General features: G+C 32.2%; 2 protein-coding genes across 3 annotated transcripts; both read right to left on the minus strand.

Moving 5' to 3' along the window:
* Positions 1-4,273: 4,273 nt before the first annotated feature.
* LOC109808786 (wall-associated receptor kinase 5) lies at positions 4,274-8,291 on the minus strand. Its single transcript, XM_020371925.3, has 3 exons — positions 7,344-8,291; positions 5,678-5,884; positions 4,274-5,532 (listed from the first exon to the last, which is right to left on the minus strand). Exons 1-3 carry the CDS (start codon positions 8,221-8,223, stop codon positions 4,397-4,399), a joined length of 2,223 nt encoding a protein of 740 aa, XP_020227514.1. The 5' UTR covers positions 8,224-8,291; the 3' UTR covers positions 4,274-4,396.
* Positions 8,292-23,646: 15,355 nt separating this feature from the next.
* NMD3 (nonsense-mediated mRNA decay NMD3 family protein) lies at positions 23,647-26,437 on the minus strand. 2 transcript variants are annotated; one of them, XM_020372636.3, is made up of 2 exons: positions 26,279-26,437; positions 23,647-25,576 (listed from the first exon to the last, which is right to left on the minus strand). In XM_020372636.3, the coding sequence occupies exon 2, from the start codon at positions 25,549-25,551 to the stop codon at positions 23,995-23,997; it is 1,557 nt and encodes a 518-aa protein (XP_020228225.1). In that variant the 5' UTR covers positions 25,552-25,576; positions 26,279-26,437; the 3' UTR covers positions 23,647-23,994. The 2 variants fall into 2 exon arrangements, with proteins under 2 accessions (XP_020228225.1, XP_020228226.1); XM_020372637.3 differs by having other exon boundaries at positions 23,647-25,535; positions 26,279-26,428.
* Positions 26,438-26,668: the final 231 nt, after the last annotated feature.

Consider the following 26,668-nt stretch of genomic DNA (forward strand, 5'->3'; position numbering starts at 1 on the left):
GAAATTGTTGCAAGCCAAATTCATCAGAGAGGTCACCTACACCACCTGGCTGGCCAATGTGGTGTTGGTCAAAAAAGCGAATGGGAAGTGGCGAGTGTGCATCGAATACACCGACCTTAACAAAGTTTGCCCCAAAGACGCTTATCCTCTCCCCTGCATAGACTGACTCATCAACGGGGCATCCGGGTACTCAGTATTCAGCTTTCTCAATGCATATTCCGGCTACAACCAGATAAAAATGCACTCGGCCGACGAGGAGAAGACGACGTTTATCACCGAGAACGCCAACTTTTGTTACAAAGTCATGCCATTTGGACTGAAGAACGTCGGGGCGACCTAACAGAGGTTAATGGACAAAGTGTTCCAGGGTCAAATCGGCTGAAATATCGAGATCTACGTGGATGATATGGTGGTCAAGTCCAACTCCCTGGCCGATCACATAATCGACCTAGCCGAAATCTTCAGAGAGCTTCGTAAGCATAACATGAGACTCAACCCCGAAAAGTTGTCGTATTTCTGGCATGGTTGACACTTCTTTACGAACGTTGCGCAATCAGTGTTCATGGTCGGCCAATAGTACCCAGCTCGCAAGAGTTTAGAGACAGTCGTCCTCGCTCCTGAGTGCATTCTGCAAATACCCTCGTGAACTTCTCTCGTCACGTAATCGGCCTCGGCGGGGTCTAGGCATTTAAGTAGTGGGGTAGAGAAGCCACGCTTGTATAACTGACCGGCGATGACAAATGGGTCGGTGCCACATTCAGTACTCGGAGAACTCTCATCTGGAAGTCGTCAAATGGGAGTTTTATGCCGAGGTCCTCGAACCAACACATATACGCATAAAAGTAATCGTCTTCATCAGACCCCGACTCCAGGAATACAAAATCGGTGTTCGGCCCCTCATCCTCGCATGCCTCGGCAAGTAGAGGAAACTCGTCTTCGCCTACCCCGAAACACTTTTCTAAGGACATGAAGGTGTCTAATAACCCTTGGTCCGAGAGCGATGAGAAATATATTCCGACCTCTCCGTCCACCCATTCATACCCGGGCATCTCCACCTTACCGTAATCAATTTTTGCCTTTGGCCGAACATTCGGACCACCCACGCCCTTGCCTCGAAAATCACCGAGCACCTCTAATTCATGCCCACTTGCGTCGGCATGAATGGTCTCGGCACGTGGGCTTCGCTGGCTGACCCGGCCTACACCTCTAGCATCTACCTCAATGGCTCATGCCAAAGCCACAGCCAAAGTCACCAGGGGCGATACCTCAACCACTTCATCCCCACTGTCCTCCTGCTCGGAAAAATCGGAGGGAAACACTACTTCACATTGCAGGGGAGGCAACCTTGATATTTCACTTGAACCCGACCCCTCTTTATCCAACGCATCACCTGACGCCTCCGAGGACGTCCAGCTCCTTGCCGAGGAGTAACCCCTATCCATTTATTACCAAGAATAAAGAATACAAAATTTACCTTTGATCGGTTTGCTCGGACGAATCTGGTTTCGAGAGCGCTCGGGAAAATTACAGCAAGTAAATCCCAAGCAGCCCCCCTATTTATAGCAAGGTAAATGGGGGAGGTGAAAAGACGTCCCGAAACCGCAACCGTTCGATCTAGACCATCCAACGGTCCAGATTTAATAACCGTTGGGCCCGTAACCGCTAGGGCCAACGTGGAAGACCGCACCCACCGAGGCCTTGGCGCAAACTTCAACCGCTTGAGACACAGACATGGGTTTCATCCATCTAAGGCCTCGGCATAAGCTCACCTAACCAAGGTCTCGGCATGGGCTTCATCCATCTGAGGCCTCGGCATAAGCTCACCTAACCAAGGTCTCGGCATGGGTCCTATTCGCCTTAGGCCTCGGCATAAACCTTATCTAACCGAGGTCTAGGTCTACGATCCGTCCAGGCAAGGTCTCAGTATAGGTCCCTTTCGCCTGATGTCTCGGCATAACATCATAAATCAGCCGAATCGACAGCCTTTAACGTTAGAGCTCGACCACTGCCACCGCCCCCAAAGGAGGATTGCATTTTCGGCTAGTATAGTCGGCAATATATGATAGTACCCGGTACAACTACCGAGGACATCGAAAAACAGCTACACCGGGAAACACAGCCCTACATCGTTAAACCGTCTTCGTCTTTGGCATCCTCGACGCTGCGGGGGTTGTATACCGTATGGTGGCCGACCAGGCCGAATACCCGAGCCCACGGCCGATTGGATCGAATCCCCGAATTCGCGAATGGTTAGTCCGAGTACCCGAGTCCACCGACCACTCTTAATATGAACAAAACATGTCGGTGTGTGATGAAGATTTTCGCAAACCTATCACTTGGCAAGTGAACCAAGTTTCGAAGTAGTATTTAAAGATCGTCCTCAGGGATTTGCGTGTTTAGTAATTCTCGCTCAAATGATTTAAAAGAGAATGAGTTTAAAAATTCAATTGAGTGAAAACAGATTCAAACAACACAATAAAGCAAATGTAGTAAAGACAATGATTAAGAAACAAGGATTGGCTCAGATGCACTTGCTAACTCATAGATCTTCTTAACATAAATGCAATTCTAATTTCATTATTTCCACGTTCATTAAATAATCCAACAAGATTCCTCAAGGTTGAATCCTAAAGTCATTAAGCTCAAAACATGATTCCTCAATGTTTTGAGTCTAACACTTCGCATTAAGAACAATAACTTGAACAATGTGACTAACCAAATCAAGTCTATTCCTAGAACAAGAGGTGATTAGGTGCAAGATTCAGTTCGGGTTTTCGAAAGCGTTTTCCAACTGGATTCAAAAGCCAAAAATCATACAACGGTTGATCAAGCCGATATAAGCGTTAAGCGAAGAATCATTACACAAATAATGAGATCAAAATGCATATATTTAAGAAGAAGAGGAGTTAGTAGTTACATCTAACCAATCCTTAAGAAGTTTAGCCACCCATGGCCATTACAGAATCAAAGAGTGAAAAGAAGAAATTACAAAGCAAAGGATGAAGTAATGGAGTTGATCTTCGTTCCCAAAGGATCCAGCTTCCAAGTCTCTGTTCTTCCTTCATTCTTCCTTCTTCACAAGCTTTTCCCCTGTTTTTCTCTGTTAAATTCGTGCTCCGTATTCTGTTTTCAGGTTCTCCTCCTTTTTCCCTTTTATATCAGCTCTAAAACTGGGCAAAAAGTGAAATTTTTAACTCCACCGCTGCAGTTGTAGAACCACAGCTATGGCTGTGGAGAATCCTTCAAGGTGAAGTAACTTCTGGCGCTGCAGCGGTAGCTCTGCAGCCATGGCTGTGGAGACTCCTTCATTATTAAGCAACTTCCTGAGTTGTAGCTGTGGAACCACAGCCATGGCTGTGAGTCTCTGTGGCTTCTCTTGATTTCCCAAGCCTCAACGCTCAAGCCTTGGACCCTGCAGCTGTAGCTTCAAGTCTCTGGAACCAAAAATGAGCACTCCAGATTTCTACAGCTATAGCTGCAGAACCACAGCTATAGCTGCAAGTCTATGGACCTCTAAATCCTTCCCAGACTTCCACAGCTCGAGCTCCAGATCCACAGCTATGGCTGTGGATCTCTGCCTAGCCAAAAGATCCTGCACAAAATGAGAAAATTCATTAAGATTGCTACTACTCCTCTACTCTTATAGTATGACTTAATTCTATAAATTAAAGGGGTGAAATACATATATATTTTCTACAATTATATATAAAGATTGCCAAAAGTTGAGTGCAAAACATACAAAAAAGGACACTCAACAGTGTGCTCGGCCGAAACTCGTACTTACGCCAAGATGATTACGGAGAGATTAATTTACGTAATGCACCGGATTAAACCCCTAATTTTCCAGGGCCCAATCCTTAATCACGGCCCAATAAGAATCACTATAAATAGGACCCTAACGAGGTATGTAACTAACTTTCAACTACCGCATTTATTACGCCGAGCACTTACTTGAGAGTTGGAGTGTCTTTGCAGGCACACCCCCCTCACATCGGACTACCCGGATAGGAACGAAAAGACCGAGACCTAGGATCAGACCCGCTACAACAAGGATAATTGAAGTGTGTATCCTAACACAGGAACACAAAGTGATGTAAGAATTAATACATTTGTATTTATATGCAATTTCCAAAACAATGAATCAATATTAAGCTTCGCTATTTTTTTTTATTACAAATTAAGAATAAAGAAAACATGGTAGCAGAGTTTGAAACAAGTCAACAAAATGGGCACCTCGAGTAATTTGAACTTTGAAGGAATACATAGAAATATGTTATTGGAAATTATCATATTCCTTGTCCGAATTATATCCATGCCAATTACATGAAACAAAATTAGAAATACATTGAACTTCGAAATAACTGAAGTAAACTTGCACAAAATTATCTCGTGTGCATTACTCATCTTCAATCTCCGAAATCCCCTCATCTTCAATCATCGAAGTCTCCTCAACATTTTCACTTTCATTAGTCAATGGGTCTTTCCCCATTTGTTGTATTCGTTTCAACTCCATTGCCACATACTCCATGCTAGGCCTTTGCCTCCCTCTAAGTTTCAAGCACTTAGCAGCAAGATTAGCAACCTCCTTGATCTCTAGCTCGTTGTTTCCATCATCCCAAATATCCATTTGAATAACTTCAACTAGACGACCCTCTCTCAAGTAAGACAGAAAGTGCATTATAAGGCTTCGTTTTTCCTCTGGCCTATCAAAACAAAAAGGTTTCTCTCCTGTTAATATTTCTACAAGAACCACCCCAAAGCTATAAACGTCACTTTTTTTAGTCAATTGGCTTGTTTGCATGTACTCTGGGTCTAAATAGCCAACAGTTCCCTGCACAATTGTGACTAAATCAGTTTGATCGAGTGCAACCAATCTTGAAGCTCCAACTTCAGACACTTTGGCAGTGTAAGTGTCGTCTAAGAGTATGTTGGAAGTCTTGATTGGATAGGTATGTCTATAATTCTTTTTAGAGTGTAGATAAGATAGAGCTTCAGCCGTCTCTGTTGCTATCCTTAGATAGGTTTCCCATGATACATTATCTGCCTCAGATTTGTTGTGTAGATAATCAAAAAAGGTACCCTTGTTGACAAATTCGTAAATCATTAAAGGAACATCCGTCTCTAGACAACAACCCAAGAACTTGACCACATTCTTATGATTAATTTGTGATAGGGAAAGGACCTCATTAATGAATTGCTTAACTCGGCTCTGAGGAACTCTTCTAGACTTTTTGATAGCAACAGTCTTGTTATTTGATAGAACTCCCTTGAAAGCTGTACCGAAACCTCTTTTACCGATGATTGAGTTTTTATTAAAATTGTTTGTGGCTTTCTTAAGTTCATCTGAAGTGAAAATTGTAGGAGATTGAGACGAGTCTTCTCCTGGAGGGGGTTGCTGCTGATCTAGAATCATACCACCATTTTGCTGAAAAAACATCTTCTTTAATTTGGAGGCTTTTCTTTTCTGGTAATCCAAGTATATCCCAGAAGTCCCCACAGATAGAACAATTGCTCCCGCTCCTACTCCAAAACCTGTTTTCAAAATATTATGAATGCAGTTCAACTATTGAGCATTTATTTAATGGCTAAATAATTTTTAAAATTGAAAATACTAACGACAGCCAAGTGACAAAAAAAATTAACCCAAAGACCAAAATACTTATTTGCTTATGCTTACCAATGCCGGCCTTGGCAGATTTATTTTTTCTATGCTTATTGTTTTTGTTGGAAGTATCATTTCGCTGATTTTTGTCGCACTGTCCACCTTTATTTGTTCTATTCTTGTTTTTTCCTTTGCGGGGGACACATTTGAATGAGCCAGAGGTTTCAACACAATCTTGTTCACATGTGCAATTGTGTCTCCCAGTTGCACATTCCAAAATATCTACAAATGCGTAACAGAAATAATAATTTGATCAAATAGCAAAAGTAAGATAACCATGGTCGCAACAAATAAACACTATATGAATATCTCTTTAAAAGCTTCTCTTCAATAGAAGTGTATTTAGATTTTTTTTTTATGAAAGAGTTTTTAGAGATTTCTTTAATTTATTTATTTTAATTTTAGGTTATTATATTTATTTATAAATTAAAATTTCATATTTTAAATTATATAATAAAAAAATTAGTAAGACTAATTATGTAATATTACTATTCTTTCCAATCATAAGTGTAAAATATTTAGTATTACGGAGTAAAGAGTAGGGATGAGCATTAAACCAAGATCTGAACCAAACCCGAAAAATTCAATAAAAAATATTGCTTTTGGGTGGGTTCGGGCGGGTCTTATAGGTAAATCGAGTTAAAATTTTGATTTTATACGGTTATATTGGGCGGGTTTGGTTTTAAATTTTTAAACCTGCTAAAAACCGAACCTAACTGAAAATGAGATAAGTTTATATTTTTATTACTTTTGTATAACTAAACAACAATGGTCCAAACTTAAAAGTTTTTATTTCAAGTATAATATAGTCATCAATTTATAACTTATTTTTTTCTTTTTTCTCATAACTTAGATATTTATTTTGTCTTCTCCTTCCTCATTTGACTTCTCAACACACTAGTCCATTTTTAGGATTTTCTTTTTGTTTCTTTCTTTGTCTTTCTTTTCCATCTTCTTATCTCTATTTTGAGTACAACTTGTGCGACTGTGGTTTCTTATAGGTTTTGTAATCTAACTTAATTTAAATTTCTTTTGCATGTAACAACTATGAATTTTGTTATCTTTTATTTTTGCTTCTTTAGTTTGTAAATGTTTCATCTATGAATCTACTTACACCATCTATTGTCACCTTCATTCTATTTTTATACACTATTTTAATATAAAAAAATTATCGTTTTAAGCTTCATCTTCATTAAGATAACTTGGTTTACAAAAAAATTCAAACCCGATTATATCCATCCGCTCAAATTCGAATCTGTTTCAACTCGAACTACCTCAAATCGAAAGCTCAGTCGGTCGGATATGGGTCACATTTTTTCAAAGTCAGTTTACAACGGGTTAAAAAATTTTCACCTGAACCCGACCAAACTCACTTGTTGCTCATCCCTAGTAAAGAGAGTATATTAACTTACCTTTGTAGTTAACATGAATTTTTTATCCTTATATTAAAAAATGGAGGAAGACTTTGTTAAAAAAAAATTGGTTAGTGAAAACCACGGACAAACACAATTGATTTTTAATTATCAAGAATACAGTAAAAAATTTGGAGGAGAAAGTAATTTCTTTATCAAATTTTTAAGCTCAATGGTTCAAGTAAAGCAATTAATCATTCATTCAAGTATTTCAAGCAACAATAATTATAGTTAAATTTAATGTTGAGCATAATTACTTAATTAATTACCTTGGCAACCAGTTGGAAGGTATGGGTTTCCCTCAAAACCCGCTTTACATGCGCAACGGTAGCCATATCCAGTGTTGGAGCCCATGCAATCGCTATTCCTCTTACATGCATAATCAACACTACGCTTGGAAACGTTACACGTCACGTTTCCAACGCTCCAATCCACGACCAAGGATGTCTTGCGAAACGGCAGGCCGTTTAGGTGGTCCAACGAGAAAGTGTAGTTGCCGTTTTCGACAACAAAGGAGTAGCTGCAGTTGCTGAAGTCGGAAGAGGACTCGAAGTTGTTAAAGCTGAATGTCTGAAAACTAATGTTCTGCATCTTCGGAGGTATGTCCACGTGGCAGCACCCAATCCCCGTGCAGTTTCCACCTCTCTGCTGCATGCTATTCATGCTCTCTTTGCTTCCGCACGTTGTCAAGCACCCCGTCGAGGATTTGGTTCCGTTCACGTAACTGTTGAAGTAGCCGTAAGTGTCGCACCCTACGCTTACGAACGTGTTGTCCTTGCTGGAAATAGCAAAACCCGGACTTCTCAACCCAATTTCTTCACCTTCTGTTGGTACTCTTTCACTTCCGTTTCTGCACACCGTGGAGACGCTGAAGAGCATGTCCATTTTGCCCCCGAGTGCTATGTTCAAGATTTCGACGTTGCCGCTACCGCCATGGAGTAAAGTGGAATTTTGGCACGTGAGCTCCAATGCGTCCTCCAAGAAGCACTTTTCGCCGCTGACCGATGACACGCCTATGCCAAAGGGATACGGAACTGAAACGCTTCCGCATTTTTTGGGGCAGCCGGGCAGGGCTTGGTCAGCTGCTGCTGCTGCTAACGCCATCAGCACTAACACGGTCAGTTGCATCAGCGTCACCTTCACTTCCATTGTCGTCTTATGTACACAGTATATCACTCAACACTTGCGTAGAAGATTATCATGAGTTGTGCTTTCTCTTCTTTTTCCACCAAACTTTATAGCAAGGAGAAAGGAGTGTTAAATATTTTATAAAATTTTTTTTTTATTAAAAGTAATACAACAACAACAACAAAACAAACACTTTTTATATAATATTATTAAAGGTAGACTAGTCCAACTCCTGGACAATTCAAGCGAATTTTTTACGTAAATATAATATATTTTTTTTTAAATTACAAAAATACATATGTTAAAATTTATTTACGAAACTAGTACGGATTATTGTGCAAACTCAGAATTTGGTTCCCAGATAATCAAATTCTGAGTTGTGTTTTAATTTTTTTTTTTTATTTGTGGCCAGTTTGTGCGATTCTGGGAAGTGGAACGGGCCGTTCTGGAAACAGAATGGCTCATTCTGCTTAAACTCATACACTGTTATTTTTTAAATTGGAACGGGCGAACAACGAGCCATTCTAGAAGTGTATGTGTTTAAGCATAACGGGTCGTTCAAGCTTCTGTTTTAGACTCTCTTGAAAAAGTATTTTATATTAATAATTATATAATTTTTCTAAATTTTTATAACTTAAAAGTTACATTTTGTATTTTAAACAATTCACTTAAAAAAATTATTTTTAAAAAATATACAAATGTAATTTTTTAAGATTCTTTTTAAAATATTTTTATTTTTTATCAAAAGATATTATTATATTTTGAAAAATTATTTTAAGATTTATTTTAGATTTAATGATATGTTTAGACAGCATAACTAAAAATATAAATTAAAAGAGATAATTAATAGTATACTAAAAAGTTAGTATGGAAGTTATTTTATTTTATGGTGTATTTTTCTTTTAATACAAGAAAAAAAAAAGTATTATATATTATGTAGTGATGGGTTGAAATGATAAACACTTTAACAGTTCTCGTGTTAGTAATAATTTCTCGTTATACCGAGTAAGAAAGATAATTTAACACAATGTTTTTTGTCACGCGGCCGATTAACTCATTCATTCTTGTCTCTCTACAATATTTAGTTAATTAGTCGAGTGGTTGTTTTCATGATGGAACTTGAAATAGAATTTTGCGATAATATCTAATCCGTTTTGACATTTTGAGAAATAGTCGGTTTGATTGAGTATAAGCATGTAAGCATGAATATGATAATATCCAATTTATTGAATTAGATAAATTAGACATGGGAAAGATATGTATATTTCTTCTCATCTCATATTTGTATTTGTTTTAAACTTTTAAAAATTCAATTTATTTTTGTTTAGAATTTAATTGATATTTTATATAATTTTTATTTTATTATATTTTAAATTTATTTTAAATAAAATTTAATTAATATAATTTTGTAATTATTATTTTATGTTGAAATTTTGTTTTATATTTTTTTCAAAAAATATTTAATTTTTTTGAGTGGGTACGAGATAAATACGGGTATACCTGATGTCCAACGTGAGCAAGGATAGGGACAAGAATGGGTATAGGGTACAAGAATAGGGATGGAGATATTGAAACTTGTATTCTCCTTATCTTGTTGTCATCCCTACTTCACTTGTAGGCTTGCTTTCTCTTTTTTCATCTTTTTTCCTTGAAGAATAAGACGTTCATTAGTGTATTAAATATGTTTCACCAAATTCTCATTTTTTATATGATCGATCGAAGTGGTTAAGATACAAAACAAAAGGAATTATTGCGTGTATCAATTAAAAATGACTTTATCTATGACTTTATACACTTCAAAATATTTGTTTTTCTTTTCTCTGACGAAAAATAAATCTTTGTTTCCTTTTGAAGTTCCAGTACCCAAGAAACTTTTATTCTTATGATTAGTTAAGGAATAACATAGACATAAAAAAAAAATTATCAAACATAATAAATGATATGTTCAATGCATTCGTCTTAGATAGACAAAATGTTCCATTTAAGAGATTATGTGTCATCATAACCAATCATCTTTTATATATTATCATCTTTTTTAATATGATCCTAAAAACACTTCTTTATATATATATATATATATATATATATATTCTAGTTTGTTAACATTCAAACATGTATTCTTAAGAGTCTTAAGATCGTCCTTTAATTAATCTAACAATTTTCCCCTTTAGATGATGATAAACACATTTTTGAAAAACATAGTTTTACATGCATAATATCTAGTTAATTTCAACTAATAGATGAATATGCGACCATATGAGGTATGTTAATTAGATCATATAATTATCATATAAGAGATATAACATGTTAAGTAATATTAAGTCAAAAGATGATCCCTTATGTTTTATAAAATTTTAATAATAAAAAACACTACATTTTTTAGTAAGAAACCACATTATAAAATTGTTGTCTCTAACTGAGTAAGACGAAGTAGTGTTTATAAGACAAAGCTATTCAGACAAAGCATACAAAACCTTTTCTAACGATCATTATTTATTATGACTAACGATTTTAAATGTTCAAATGAATGTTTTATACCTCAACTTTTTCAAACCAGTAAAGTAATAAAGTTAGCCCTAAGAAAAGCATAGGAAGAGATAATAAAAAAGGACAAAGTATTTTTATGTTGGTTTGTCTCGACCATCGAGACTACATCCAGTTCTTGATTAAGTTTTACTATCTTTGCGAAAATATAAGTATTCTTTCATAAGCTACTTTTGACTCAACTTAAGAATTGTTTGAATATTCTCTTCAAGCAACTACCCAAATATTCTTTGAACAATGAAGTCTCTACATGCTTCAACAACTAAATATTCTTTTGCACAAAGTCTCTTTAGGCTTCAAGTCGAAACAAAAGGTTAAAGCTGGGTAATAACAATTGTTTCGTCTTGTTCACAAAAAATGGTACAACAATTAAATGCATAGCTTTACACAAAAAGAATGAAAATGAATTTTTACAATCATTATTCTCACTTTTTGAGACTTCAAGCTCCTTTATATAGTTAATTGATGAAGATGACCGTTGCAAATTCTTAAGTTTCATCTCGTAGACTTGTTGTTTTATCTTTCTTCCTTATAGAATAAGATGTTCATTGATCCATTAAATGCATTTCATCAAATTATCATTTTTTATGATCAAAAAAATTACTTATCACATTTAAGGTATAAAATACAAAAAAATTGTATGTATTAGTTTGAAATAAATTTATCTGTAACTTTACACACTTCAAGATATTTATTTATTTTTTCTCTGACAAAAAATAAATCTTTATTCATTTTTGAAGTTTAAATGCTATTTTTTTATTTCTTCAATTAGGTGAGGAATATCATAAACAAAAAAAATATAATTATAAGCATAATAAATGATATATTTAATACATTTATCTTATATAAATGAAATGTTCTATCTAAGAAATTATACATCATAATTAATTGTCTTATAATATCATGTAATATTATCTTTCTTATCTTAAAAATACTTCTTTATAAAAATGTTCTAATTTATTAGTATTAAAATATGTACTCTTAATGAATCTTATATCAATTTTTTTATTTGTTATGGAAGTTTCAATTACTAAATCGCATTAATAGGAAGATATTATTAAAGTTGTTGAAGGAGGGGAATCTATCAAAACAAGACGACAATGTACTAAAAGAAAAAGAAAAAGCGGGGAAGGCCTAGTCTATTATTTGAAATAATTAAATATATCCGCTAGTGTATCGTACATGTGGCAGGTGTAAATGTCTATTGAATGGTTAGTCGTTGATGACAAAGACTTTTTTTTTTTTTTTTTTCGTTCTTAGAGTATCTAACGTCAATAGGCGGTGATTAATCTCCTCGTTATGTTGGAAGCACCTCAAAATGTGGAATAGCTGACCTCAAGATTTAAGGTAGGATAATTGGCCCCAAGATTTAATGTAACTGCATACACAAAATAAGATTCAAAACCCTGACCTTATTTAAAGGTAGATCAATCCCTTTAACTGAACTATCCGCTCGGGGTTGTTGAAGACAAAGACTTGTTATCCACAGTTGGTTCATTTTGATAATTCTATTTACTATAGGGAAATGTTGTATCCTTCGAAAGGCTGAAAAATTATCGGAATAATTAAAAAATTATTTTTTAATAAATTCATTATAAAATAATTATTTTATAATAAATTTATTAAAAAATAATAATTTTTTAATCATTCAAAATATTTTCGGCCTTTATTTTAGGAAGTGTAGCAATGCTCTTTATTATAATATAGTATATTTTAAGAAAAATGCTATATTCTTCGTACTTATATTTCGAATGATCTTTTGACTAATTAAAAAGCTTTTTTTCAACCCCAAGCGTGTGGTTCAGCGGTAGGGGTTGATCTACGCTTAAGCAAGTTAAATCTTGGGGCCAGCTATCCCACCCTTTGAGGTGCCTCCAACGTAGCGAGGAGATTAGTCACTGCTGTCGGCGGTGGATACTCCAGGAACGAACCTAAAAAAAAAAGCTTTTTTTCTTTTTAACTAAAATTTATATTTTATAATTAAAAAATTATAAATATTAATCATAATTAATTCAGACATGGTTTCTGTCAAAATATCATTGCTCATATTTTAAAGAAAAATTTTAGATCCTTCGAAATTATGCGTTAAAACTTATTCCAAATCCTTAAAAAACTAATTTAAACAATAAAATATTTAATTAAATAATTATTTTAAAATAAATTTATTGAAAATAAAAATATTTTAAGATTTCAGACGCTATTTTGATTTATTTGTCGAAAAATATAGCAAATGACTATTTTAAAGGAGATAGGATAATACGATTGGATGACGTTGTGGTGCAAACGTCAGCCTAATACTACAATAATACTGATTGTGACATGTGTTGCAATCATTTTCGTTAAATATTAGCTGTATCGCAAAAGTGTGAATGCCCAAACAATACTCATGGTTGGATTATGTTAAAAAAAAATCAATACATTAGTTACTAAAATTTTAAGAATTTTTACTTTTGTTATTAAGCTTTAAAAAGTTGTGATTAGGTTTCTATCTACTAAAATTTTCAAGTAATTCCCTAAAGAGAATTTACAGAGGTTTGAAATCACCTTAAATTCCTTTTTTTCTCTGTCTAATTTTATTAATTTAAAGGATCAATTACAAAAATTGTAAAATAAATCAATTAAATTATATTTTGTCTTTTTATTTTTTTGATTTAAAATTTTAATTCGTCTATTTTGAAATAGAGTCATTTAATTTTCATTTTTTTAACTAAACAATTTTTTTTATCTTACTATCAATTTTATATTTATTAATCATTAAATTTTGATCTTAATCAGTGATTTATTGCTACTTAACTAACATCATATTCTTTTATCTACCTAAATTACAATAGTGACATTAGGCTTCAAACTTAGGATTCTGTGCATGTTATCCTAAATCCCCACCGTGAAATCGACTTTAATGATTAGTGAGATGATATTTAGTAATGTTATATGTTGAGATAAAAATTAAAAAATAACATAAAAAACTTTTATTTTTATATATTTTAACGAATAATTAATATTTAATTTATTAATAAATCTAATTTACATTTTTTTCTCAAAATATCATACAACTAAAAATATTACATCATTTAAATATGATAAATGTTAAAAATTAACAATTAATAGATATCAATATAGTGAAAAGACAAAAAAATTCTATAATTTAAAAATTAGAGGGATTGAATGTCTATTGTACCTGCCTGAGGGTACACTCGTAATCTTCAGGGGAATATGAGGACCGAACGAGAGCTTTAGGTGGATTCTTCGGAGGGGGAGGTACCTGCAAAAGATACTCCGATGCTTAAGTCAGTGTGGGCACGATTTTCTAGGGTAATGAATGAACAGTGACATACCTTGTTACGTGTGACCTATTTATAGCATCTGACATGGGCCTGAGCGTGATGGGCCCTCTCAGATATTTACCAAATTAGGTAATACGGTACTAATTGGTCGTTTAGGCTTTAATCATGTACTTACCTTTCTTGATTGTGATTACTTGTTATGACTTGCTTAACCCTTCGGCAAGAGGCCGAGCCGGCTAATGAATACTAGTCGGAACGGCAAATGACCGAGCCGTCTAGTCCGTATACGGCAGCCTGTATACTTCCGGTATGTTCTGTGTCGGAACGGTACCTGACCGAGCCGAATCGATGAGTGATGATGGTCCATATTTGCATTAACCAGACTGATGTCGGTTCTCGGCCTCATGCCGAGCCGACGTTGATGGTGATGCTTGTACGTGGCTATGCATGGGTGTCTGACGAAATGGCACGTGTTGGCCCACGTGACCGATACGGTCTCTCCGGTACATCTATATTTTTAAATAAAAGATCAAAGTTGTAAATTAACAAAATTAGAAGATAAAAAGCGTAATTTAACAAAAATAATATTTACATTTTTTTAAATATTAGAGACTAAATTAAAGATTTTAAACAAATCAAAGACATATATGCAAATATATTAAACTTAAAAAAATTAATTTATATTAGTAATTAATGTATTGCTTAAAATGGATTGTTGAAATTGAATCATTTGAATTTTATCTAATAAACTATTTTATTACTAATCTACTATCCAGTAAAAGAAATGAATAAATATCTAAATTATTTTTTGAATTTATAAGTTTATTGAGTTTGTTATATTAATTCATGAAATTAAAAAATTATTCAAAATGTCTCTAAAAATGTAAATTTATTATTATATTAATTCAAAATTAAAAAAATGAGTGACTAAAGTGATTTCATATTAATTCAATGACTAAAATAATAATAAGTAGTTAAATTTAGAGACTTATTTGATAATTTCTTAATTTTAAAGATTAATATGATAACATTTTTCAAATTGGACCAAATATGGTGTCTACTCGTAAAAGAATATTGTTTTGTCACATAAGCAGAAGTCATGTAACTTTACCACATTTATATTAAGGAGATCTAACTTAATTGTTTGAGTTAGATGTGTGAGTGTTGTATACCTGCTTGGTAACCATGCTCAATTCTCGGATTAAAATAAAATTTAAATGTTTTTAGTCCCTGGGTTTTGATTTTAATCTTTGTAATTTTTATTTTATTTTTCATCCTTCTAAATTTGTTTATATTATTTTTGGTCCTAGTAAAATATTTATTGTCGTTGTAAAATAATTAAATTTTGTTTGGTCTCTATAGAAAACAAAAAAAAATATTTTGATTTTCATTTCTCTAAACTCTCTATTTTTTTTTTATGTCTACCAATAATTTTAAGATAGATAAATAATGTGTGTTTATGGTCCTGATGAATATGATTATATAAAATAAAATAAAAAAACTCTAAGATGATCACTTATTTTTTCTTATTATGACTCTTTTTTATTATTATTATTATTATAATTGAATCTACTCATATTATGGATAAAGTGACACTTTCAGTTGTGATTATATGTTCAAGATAAAGATTAAACTTTAAATCTTGGTTAAGGAACACAAATGCCGAACCATTTGCACTAACAATTTTTGGTGGTTACTTAATATTTTTAATAAAAAAATAAATAATTTTTTCTAGATAAATAAATAAGTAGTAACAAATGATTACATAATAGAGACTAAAAATCCTAGTTCTAAATTTTATAGAAATGAAAAACAAATAAATTCTTTAGAAGCTTCAAAATTAAAACTTAATCATTTTCAGGATTTAAAAATATATTTAAGCTTTAAATTTTTTTTACCATATTTATTATTTTTTTCGCCTAATTGATCTTATCGATTTCTTTTATTAATTTTTTAATTCATTTTTATAACTAATTTTTTTAAATTCATAAAATCACATTATTATGTTTATTATAATAATTAAGTACCTGCAGGTGTCCTTGCTCTGTTGGATCTCGACTCTAGTCTTGTTTAGTTTTTTTTTTTTTTTTTTTTATGGTTTTCCCACGTTAACAAAAATAAACTGTTGTTTAAGTTATTCGGAAAAAAAATAGTGAGTGTATTCAAGCAGAAAAATTCAATCAAATGTCAGGTTCATTGAACAAAGTGGTATGTTTCTAAAACAATTTCTAGATTGTTTAGAAATAATTCCCCACTTTACGATAGTCAACGAGATATGATACTAGTTAACATAGTGTTACTCCTCTCATGTAATTTTTTTTTTTTTGTTAAAAAAGGGGTTGTTGTAAGCATAAAAAAATGGGAATTAAAATATTATGGACATACTGAATTTATTTAAAAATATCCTAGATTTACCAATATTATTTATTTTCATTTTTTAATAAACAAAAAACAATAAAATAAGGTTATTCCATGACAAAGTATTTAGAAGTTTCACAACATTTGGTCTTCTAACCCTATAATAATTTGTTATAATTATTTACAACAAAACTCTTTAAATATAAATTTTATTCAATTCTAAACTAAAAACTTAGAAAGAAAAAAAATACCGCTACCTTATTTAGACTATCGGCAAACTGCAAGTCTGCAACTATCGTCAACCAAGAAAATTAGTTAATAATAAGAATGAGACAACCTTTATTAGTGTCAAGCACTCGACTCTCGAGGTAGAAACCTCTGGCATCAAACACTTGACATTAGAGGCACTTGTGTCTCCCAAGTAGGGACCACGTGGAGAACATAAATCTTAATATATATATATATATGAGGAGGGTTCAAACGATATTGGTATAACTTTTATTAAGTATTACATCGCTTAACAACTTTATATTAAATGTGAATTTTGAAAATCCAATCGTTAAATTGAAAGTTCATATCTCTTAGATCATATATGTCAAATTTTATATTAATCTAAGATGATTTGATACTTCATTCTCATAAAACAAAATTGACGTAATATATACATTTCAAAATATACTAAAATATGAATATTTTGATTACCTTCAAGTTGTTGTTCAATTTTAACAAAATTTGACATATATGATCTAAGAGATATGAACTTTCAATTTAACGGTTAGATTTTCAAAATTCATATTTAATATAAAGTTATTAAGCGGTATAACACTTAGTAAAAGTTACACCGATGTCGTTTGAACTCTCCTCTATATATATATATATATATATTAAGAAGTGAAGTTATAATGTATAGTCTCATCATTTTGAATTTTTTTTATTGGTATTATGACTGTTTAGAAAAAGAAAAAGAAATATAAAAAATTATACAAATTTATTTAATATGATTTTGCAGATACTTATTATTTATCAAAATATATTATAAATATATCTAAAAATTCTCCTTTTAAAATATATTATAAATTTTTAAATTTTATAATTAAAACTTGAAAACATCTCATTCACAAATTTTATGAAAAAAATTAGAAATTTTTCTTTAAAAATTTTATAAGTGAAACTTGAAAATTATTTTCTCACAAATCTTTTGATGAAACTTGGAAATCTTCTTTCATATCATCTTCTCTCTTATTTAAGGTAGTGATATTCTCTTTAAACTAAATAATTATTTTTATCTTAAGAGTCTCTATTTAGTAACATAATATCCTAATCTTAAAAAAAAATTCTAAAATAAATGATATATTTTGATTCTAAACAATATTATAAAAATTTTCTTTTAAAATTTAAATAATATTTTAAAAATTTAAATTGTTTTTTCAACAGTGACTTTATTTAAAAAAAAAAAAAACAATTGACCCTACGTTCTATAGTGTTTTCATTTTTATTTTCTAATTTGATGCTATGGGCCATACATTAGTATATTTTTAAAATTAAAGTTATGACTCAGGGTTTTTTCAATTTGACGTCATAGCCATAACGTCAGTATTTTTTTTATATATATTTTTTATTATTCTTTTAACGGTATAACTTATGATATTATATTTAATTATTTATATATAAAAAAATGGACAGCACGGGTCATATCGTCAACTTGAGAATTTTTTTTATTGAGAAATTTTACAAATTTTTAGAATTTGAATTATTTTTATTTCAATTTCTATCACCTTTTAAATTAAATAAATTTAAAATATTTTATTTAGATAAATTAATTTAAATTTTTAAATTTTATAATAATTTGATTTTTAATTAAAATTGACTATACATTGATATTTTAAGATTAAATTTTATAAAAATAAATATTAATTAAATTTAAATATTTAATAATTTTCAAAATTAATATTAGTTAATATTTAATAATTAAAATATTTAAAAGTGAAAAATTATTGATATTTTTTTTATAAAGATAGAAAATATTATAAAAATAGTCATAATAAAGATTAAATATAGATTCTCATACTTCTAATTATCCCAATTTCTCTCCCACCCAACCTCTAGATTAAACCTAGTGGTTTAAATTATTGATATTTTTGAATACTCAATAATTAAGATAAGAAATCGAAACAGGAAAAAAAAAGGAAAGAGGGAGAGGGAGAGGGGAGAAAGGAGAGAGAAAATATAGTACCACATATGAAAAAAACAAAATGAAATATAAAGGGATAAAAGAGAGATAAAAGGTATATATGTAGGTGAGATAAGGAAAAAAAAATATCAAAAATTTAAAATTCTTACTTTTTTGGAAGAGTTTCAAATATTTACTTTTTTAGAAGAATTTAAAATCTTACTATTTTTAAAAATCATTTCAAATTCTTTGAAAAATCTAAATTCAAACTAGATATTTTACCTCAAGGCATTTGAAATTCTTCAAAAAAAATTTATTATCCCATTTAAATTTTCATCCAAATATAGTCTACTTTAAACAAAAAATTGACGCTATGACCTATATCATATTTTGCATATTGTATGCGTTCTCTTCCTATAAAATACCCTTCCTACCAACCATTTCACACACAATTGCTTCTTTCTGATTAAAAATCATATCGGTAAGAGATGTCTGATACTACCATGTTTATTTAATATTATATATTTGCAACTTTGTCAATATTATTAAAAAAAAGAATTGGAAATAATTTAATAAGACATTATGGATCAAATTATAGCCTTTATTTAACAATCAAAACAAGATATTTCACATCTAGGCATTTGAAATTCTTAAAAAAAGAAAAAGTTACTCAATTTAAATTTTTCATCCAAATACACTTTACTCTTTTTAAAAACATTGATGCTATGGCCTATATTGTATTAGACATATTGTATGCATTCTTTTTTCATAAAATACCCTTCCTCCTAACCATTTCACACATAATTGCTTCTTTTCAGTTAAAAGTCATATTGGTAAGAGATGTTTGATACTACCATGTTTATTTAATAATATATATTTGGGACTTTGTCAATATTATTAAAAAAAAAAAAAAAAGAATTCTAGGTAATTTAACAAGACATTATGGATCAAACTGTAGCATTTATTTATGATGAAAAAAATGATTGAAGGTCCTTAAGGTATGACATTTGAAGGGTATAGTTAAGCCCTCAAAATGTGGCGTAATAACCTGATATTCATTATTGTTTTGCCTAAAGTTAATGTTAAATCTCTGGTAATACTTTACTTCTTTTATTAATTATGCAACAAACATAGAAAATTTAAAAAAGAAAGAAATTAAGGCAATTAAGGGATAAAAGAAAATAATTATGGGAGGTTGAAGATATGCACAGTTGTGCTTGACTTATGCACAACCATGCTTCAAGAGAAGAACATCGTTATTCATGACCAAGGTACTATGCTTGGTCGTGCTTACCAATATGCACAATTGTGTTTCCTTCAAAATACCAAGCACGCTTGAGCTCCCTAAAGCATGCCCAAGCCTAGGATATTAAGCATGGTTGTGCTCTTTGATATGAACGGCCATACTTCATGAGTTCGCCCTAATTTTTTCCTATATAGGGATTTCCATAGCACATTGTAATGATCTAATATTTATTTAGCATATAGTTTTAATTTTACATTTTCTCCCTTTCCCTTTTTCTAGGTTTGTGATGTAATTGTTTCTCGTGAACCTCCAATGATGAATTCATGAATTGTTTCTTTTAAATTGTCATATTATTTTAATGTTTCTAATTCTTATCTTAGTTAAGTGAGAGTTGTATAATCAAACTCTTTTACTTAACGAGACCTTAAAATAATTTAATTATTTAAAAATTAGCATGATCAAGTTGTTTTGTTAATTTTAAATTGAATTAATTTATTGATTCACTTTTGTGTGCTTATACTTTGTTTTTAGAATAAATCACTTACGATCAATTTGGGTTTTTCTTAAAATAAAGACTTTTGGCTTCCTAGAAACATAGGATTGTCAACAATTTTAGAAGTACAATTGGTAATATTATTTATTCATTCATGAATTTTATCTTTAGGGAAAATTGAGGACAATAAGTCACAACCCTAAGGTTTTTATTCTTTGAATTTCAATCTTTTTATTTTCTACTTTAATTTTCATCTTTATTCAAATCAAATTTCTATTCAAACTACTGGAAACCACAATTAAGTTAGTAATTACTTGAACCTAGTCTTTTGGGTTTGATATCTGGACTCTATCGATTGTTACTACCATAGTGAGGTACGCTTGTCGTAAGTGTATTTTACACGTAACAAGTTTCTGGCGTTGTTAGCGGGGACTAAGTTCCAAGCAATATCAATTGAAAAAGATTTTGTGTAACATTGAACTTTGAAGGGGGAATGGGTTCTAGTATGTTGGTGGTGGTGGACAAACTACATTTTTTCTAAGTTTTCTTCTTATCCCCTTAGATTCCTAGGAACATTACAATTGTGGTTTTTGTTGTTGGGAATAGTTAGAGCACTTGAGGCCAAGAATTAGAGTGGGTTTGGTGCAAAGCTTCCTTGGAGCATAGAGTTCTTTTCTTTCATTTTCTCTCTTCTCCTTCCTCTCCTCTCTTCAGAAGTGCAGAATTGAGGTAAGCGAAGTTGGATTCAGTTGTCATATGAGTTGTTTGATTATTTATTTTTCTAAAAAAAGCTTAACCTTGGTTGAGAACCATTGAAATTCATGGTTGAGTTTAAATTGTCTGCATGTTGAAATTGAGATTTGGGTTTCTTGAGAATGGGGAGGAATTTAGGGTGATGAAGGATTGAATGTTGATGTATGTTCCTTTTTCCTAGATCGATTGATGGATTAGCTTGCCTTGTAATCATGTTGCTTCAACTAATTCCAATGGAGAAGAGAGAAATTTTGTGTGTGTGTGTGTTGGTGTGTGTGTGAGAGAGAGAGAGAGAGAAAGAGAGAGAGAGATATAGAGAGAGAGAAAAAGATAAGAGAGAATTTGAGAGAAACTTGCAACTCAAGTTAACTCAAATATGAAAAACGAGGGAAAAGAAATGACGTGATCATTATTAATAATACATGCCAAAATAGATACAACAACTGAAAACATCAAAGTTTACATAACTTCAAAGCTGGAATTCTGTAGGACGTGGTGCAAATCTTGACACACCTTGACTTCATAATTACGAAAGGTTACATATCTTCTGATGGTGGATGGTTTGTGGATGGTATGTTCGTGATTGAAACTTGAATCGATAATACATTGACTACACAAATCTTGCTTCTTATTATTAACCTAATTAAAAGCTGGTAATTATTAAGAACAATGGTTGCTACCAAGATGCTCTTTATTCTTTATTCTTTCTAGTTTTCTCTTGACTATGTATGTATCAATATGTCCATGAGGCATAAGGAAAGTTCATTTAGTAAAGTACTTGGATAGAAAACAACTAGCACACTATAGTTCTTATGGACATATTTACAAAAACATTGTCTTGTACATAAAATTTAGATGAATTTTTAGCAAACCATTCTGTTATGTCCCTACATATTCCATATTCAAACAAGTGCTTAACATGTTTACCTAATGGAACAAACAATATTTTATGTCACAGATCAACAAGGAAAGAAGATAACGGATAGCAAAACAATTGACTTCATTGAAAAGGTATTCATCTTTCTCCTTTATATCTGATATATGTTTATGGTAATATTAATATATGTAAAACTGAACCAATTAAAATTGTTGATGTAATAAATTGAAGAATTATTCACGGTCACCAAATATCTACATGGCATCCAGAGAGAGAAGTGCAGGTGTAATAGGTGTTGTTATGTATTAAACGAGAGATAGAGAGAAATAATAGGTGTTGATATATCAGTCTAAATTGAAATAGCATAATAAATTTAAGAGCTACTTAAATGGAGCATTTTATTTAAAATAAGTTTTATGTATTAGGGATGTAACAATACATGAGCGCCAATTCTTATTTTGTTCTTTGAAAAAACATCATTAGTAGTTTAAAGCAAATACTTGGTTCACACCATATTCAAAAGAATCAAAATCAGATATGACCTGCACCCTTAGTTCACACAATATTCAAAAGAATCAAAATCAGATATGACACGCACCTGCACCCTTGTCTCATATGAGTGTCAAATGCAGTTCCAAACTAGGAAAGAATTTCTAAACTCACTAGGAACTTCCTCACTTGATCTCTAGGACCTGTTTCTCAATTTTTTTTTGATAAGCAGGACCTGTTTCTCAATGACTTTCACTCACATAGATCAGAGGCTTTGCCAAATGTTGTTTGCTAATAGAGACTATGAAAGTGTTGGAGTAACAACAACAATAGATGTTGATTGTTCTCCTTATTTTAAGCCTAAAATCAGAATAGAACGTATTGTAGAAAAATGTTACTTAGTGGTTAGTGTGAGATGCAAAGATCGGGCAAAATTGATGTTTGACATTGTTTGCACTCTCACTAACATGCAATATGTTGTCATTCATTCTACAATCTCATCCGAAGGGCTATATGCATCCCAGGTACACATCATTTGTTAACAATAATATCCATTTAGTTTTTTGATTTACCAATCACATATAAGTATTACCCATACTTATGTGTGATTGGTAAATTAAAGTACAAAATGGATATTAAATCCTCATGGCAAATGGAGCTAAATTCAATGGATTATATCCTCTTTGTAATATATGATGAATTACTATTATCATTATTATTATCTTAAAGAAAGACTATAATAATGATAACAATCATAATAATAATAATGACAATGATGATAGTAATAAAGACAAGATGAAGTTAGGTAACAATAACAATGAGTGATAACAATAGTGACAAGAAATGATAATAGTGGTAGTTAAAGTAAGTGTTGGTACCACAACTATGATAATAATAGTGAATAGTTTTGTACAAAAATTTATCCTATAGATTATAGGGTAACAAATAACAAAAAAAAAAAAAGACTTTTGTCCTATCTTTCTCTTACTTGTCTTATCCCATGATTTTTTTCTAAATCAAACATATAACAATAATCTTTGTCTCAACATTTATCAGCACCATGGATTTTACAAATCAAACGGAACCTAAAAGAACATTGATAAAAAGGGGAGGGGCGAATAAATAAATGTATTAAACCTCACTTGTATCAAGAGAAAATCTCCTGACTAACTTAAAATTCCGGGAAAAGTTCGATAGAAAAAGAAGCCAGACATATTTCAGACAAGCTGATTGAAAAATAAAATAAAATTATGATAAGATATTAACTTCTGTCCACATCTGACAAATGACAATTACACTGTTTCTTGCCATAATCAGGCAACCAAAGGCGCAAGAAATTAAATAATGTTGACACGAGTGCAACAGCCTTAACATCCAAGAATAATAAAAGAATTTTGACACAAGATATTTATATTCTTAGTACTGCCTGCAAAATTACCATCTAATTGTTCTTTCAGTAAACAAACCATCAACAGAGATTGAAACTTAATACAACATAAATGGGAGAGGGGAAAAAACTTTGTCATGAACAAAACCAAGATACCATAAAATAATAAATCAAGATAGAAGAAGATTTGTTCATTCCATCATGTTATCCTCCCCATCTTCATCCTCACTCAGATCAAGATCAGCTAGCAACTCCTCCAATGGAACAGAAGGTAGCTCATCACCATCAGTAACTGATGCCATCTCTGATGGCTGGTACTCTGCATTTCGGTACAATGATATGTTGAACCTCATATCAGGGTTTTCTTCCAAATCCTTCAAGAATTGTTCATATTCTGAGACCATTTTGTCTTGATCAACTCTAGCCTTATCATCAACCTCCATTTCAAGCGATTTAAGCTTCCATGCACGAGGCTTCCCACGTTTCTTTTGGCGCTTCTCTTCATAACTCTTCTTTATTAAAACTGCTTCAGGAAGGACAAGTCCTCTGTACTTGTCCAACTCCATGTCATTACTATTGGCCCCATACAGATCATAACCAAGAGCGTAATCACCAGGATTTAAAAGATGGCCCAGATGAGTCTTGACATTAAATATAGTGTCATTCTTTCCAAAATCTGACACACGGGCTACTTGAGCATCTGCTAAACGATATTTTGTGCCACCAATAGTAACCTCAGATGAAACAACCTCCACATCTAGCACTATATATTCCACCAATTGTCTGCTTGTAAGTAACGACTTGAAGGATGTCCTCCAGTACTGATCAGCATCTAAGAAACAGTGCCTCAAGGTAAATGGATCAAGCAAAGCAATGCTGTTAGTAACCTTGGTGCAAATCACAATAGGACCAATATTTCCCAAACTAACAGCAACTTTAGGAGGCAGACAGATTAAATCCTCACGGCAAATAGGGCTGAGTTCAACAGAAAATGTATATTTGTAGTTGTAGTTATTGCTCTTTGGATCATGAGAAACAAGCTGCTTATCATGACGGCTCTTTACAGGAGCAACTTTCCCTATAAACTCCACAAATTTGACTCCATGACTCCTATTAGAGAAAAAGAAATCGATACCTTGTTCCATCTGCTTGATTCTTATAGCACTGGCAGCAGCACCATGCTTCAGAATCAGCTGCTCCAAATAAAAGAAAGTACGCCTGTGAGAAACATGTTGCCTGAGTTGCACAGCAGCAACCCACTGGTCAGGATTAGCCTGGACCCTGGTACAAGAATCACACATATGTTCTTGTTGAACATACTCCACAGGATAAGACTGTTCAAGTATCGCTCCATTCAGAACCTCCTTCTGAACCTTAACCCTGACTTTTACCCTCTTGGAATGGGGCTCAGTCCAAATAAACTCAGCATGAACCAACCTCACTTTATTCGAATTCAAATTCTTCTGCAGTTTTTTTAAGCAAAAAGTCAGCAACTCCTTCGATTCTAGCTGCAGTTTGACCCAACTTCTTGGTGGCTGCAAGTAACTTTCACACTCAGGGCAATGCACCAGCACGAGGCGCTTCAGTAATCCTTCTGTAATATCAACTTCAGACCGCAAACACTTCACACACATATTAGCAGCATTTGGTTGCATAGGAATCCCACACTTGCAACACAATACACTGCCAATTGTTTGATGAACCTTGAACATACCAGCTTCCTCTGCCATACCTGATGAACCAAACATATTGATGAATCCAAGATAGTACTCCCTGTTCCAAATTTTTGCAGGAAAAAAAGCATGAGTACACACAAAAGGACTAAAGGAAAGCTTTCAATTAAAAAACTAATACTAAACATAAGAAAAAGGGTTTTGTATAAAGAGGGAGAACTTATAGAATGCAAACTGTTCTTGTAACAATCCAAAGCTCATTAGGGAAAACGAAGACACATGTATTTATTCTTTAGAACGAAGAATAATGATAGTATTATAATAATAAAAATAAAGCATTCAACATAAGGAGTAAAAGATCAGCGAAACGGGCACCGAATACAAGAGCTAAGAACAAAGAACGGCAACAAAACTGGAAGGAAAACACATAAAGCAGAAGGAGAAACCCCAAACCCTAAAACACATAAATAAATAAAAACACCAATAAGGAAAAAATCAACGTTAAAGAGGGATTCAAAAAGTGTTCGATTTATTGATAGGTGCAATTTTTTGTGGTGCAGCAAACAATCAATGAATGAAAAAAAAAATGAACAGGAAGCGTTTTACCCATTGGAATTTTACAACTTTCTGAAAGAAAAAAAAAAAAAAAACACAATACACCAACAAGCATAAACCCATTGAAACATTTAAAAAGATGAAATCTAGGTAGAATCTGACATGGAAAAATTAGGAGAAAAGAAAGTGGAGAAGGATGGAAACAAAGCACTGAGTGATAAGGAAAACAATGAATTGAAAGACTTACTGGGAAGGATGAATGAGCAGTTTCTGTTGAGACCAAGGTGAAGGTGGAGCCGACGGCGTAGGAACAATTATATGGGAGACACCGAAATAGTGTGACGAAAACCTAGTTGAATTTTAGAGGATGTAACTAAGTTGTCTTCTGGTTTTGGGATTAAACCCAGACGAGGGCTAGCGTGGGGGAGCTACACATATCGTCCACGGTAGGAAACACATACTGACCGTTAGATTTCTCGATTAAATTCGGTACTTGCGATTCTAAGGATATTTACCGGATAGACAAAATTTTAAATTGATATTTTTAAAAAGCAAGATTCACTTTTTACTTTATTTTATTTTTTTTACCGTTAAATCTCTTACTCTTTACTCTTTTATTAATAAACTAGCAGAAAAA

This window comes from Cajanus cajan, chromosome 9 (assembly GCF_000230855.2).
Source record: "Cajanus cajan strain Asha chromosome 9, NIPB_CcT2T_4, whole genome shotgun sequence".
In the NCBI taxonomy this organism is placed as follows: domain Eukaryota; kingdom Viridiplantae; phylum Streptophyta; class Magnoliopsida; order Fabales; family Fabaceae; genus Cajanus; species Cajanus cajan.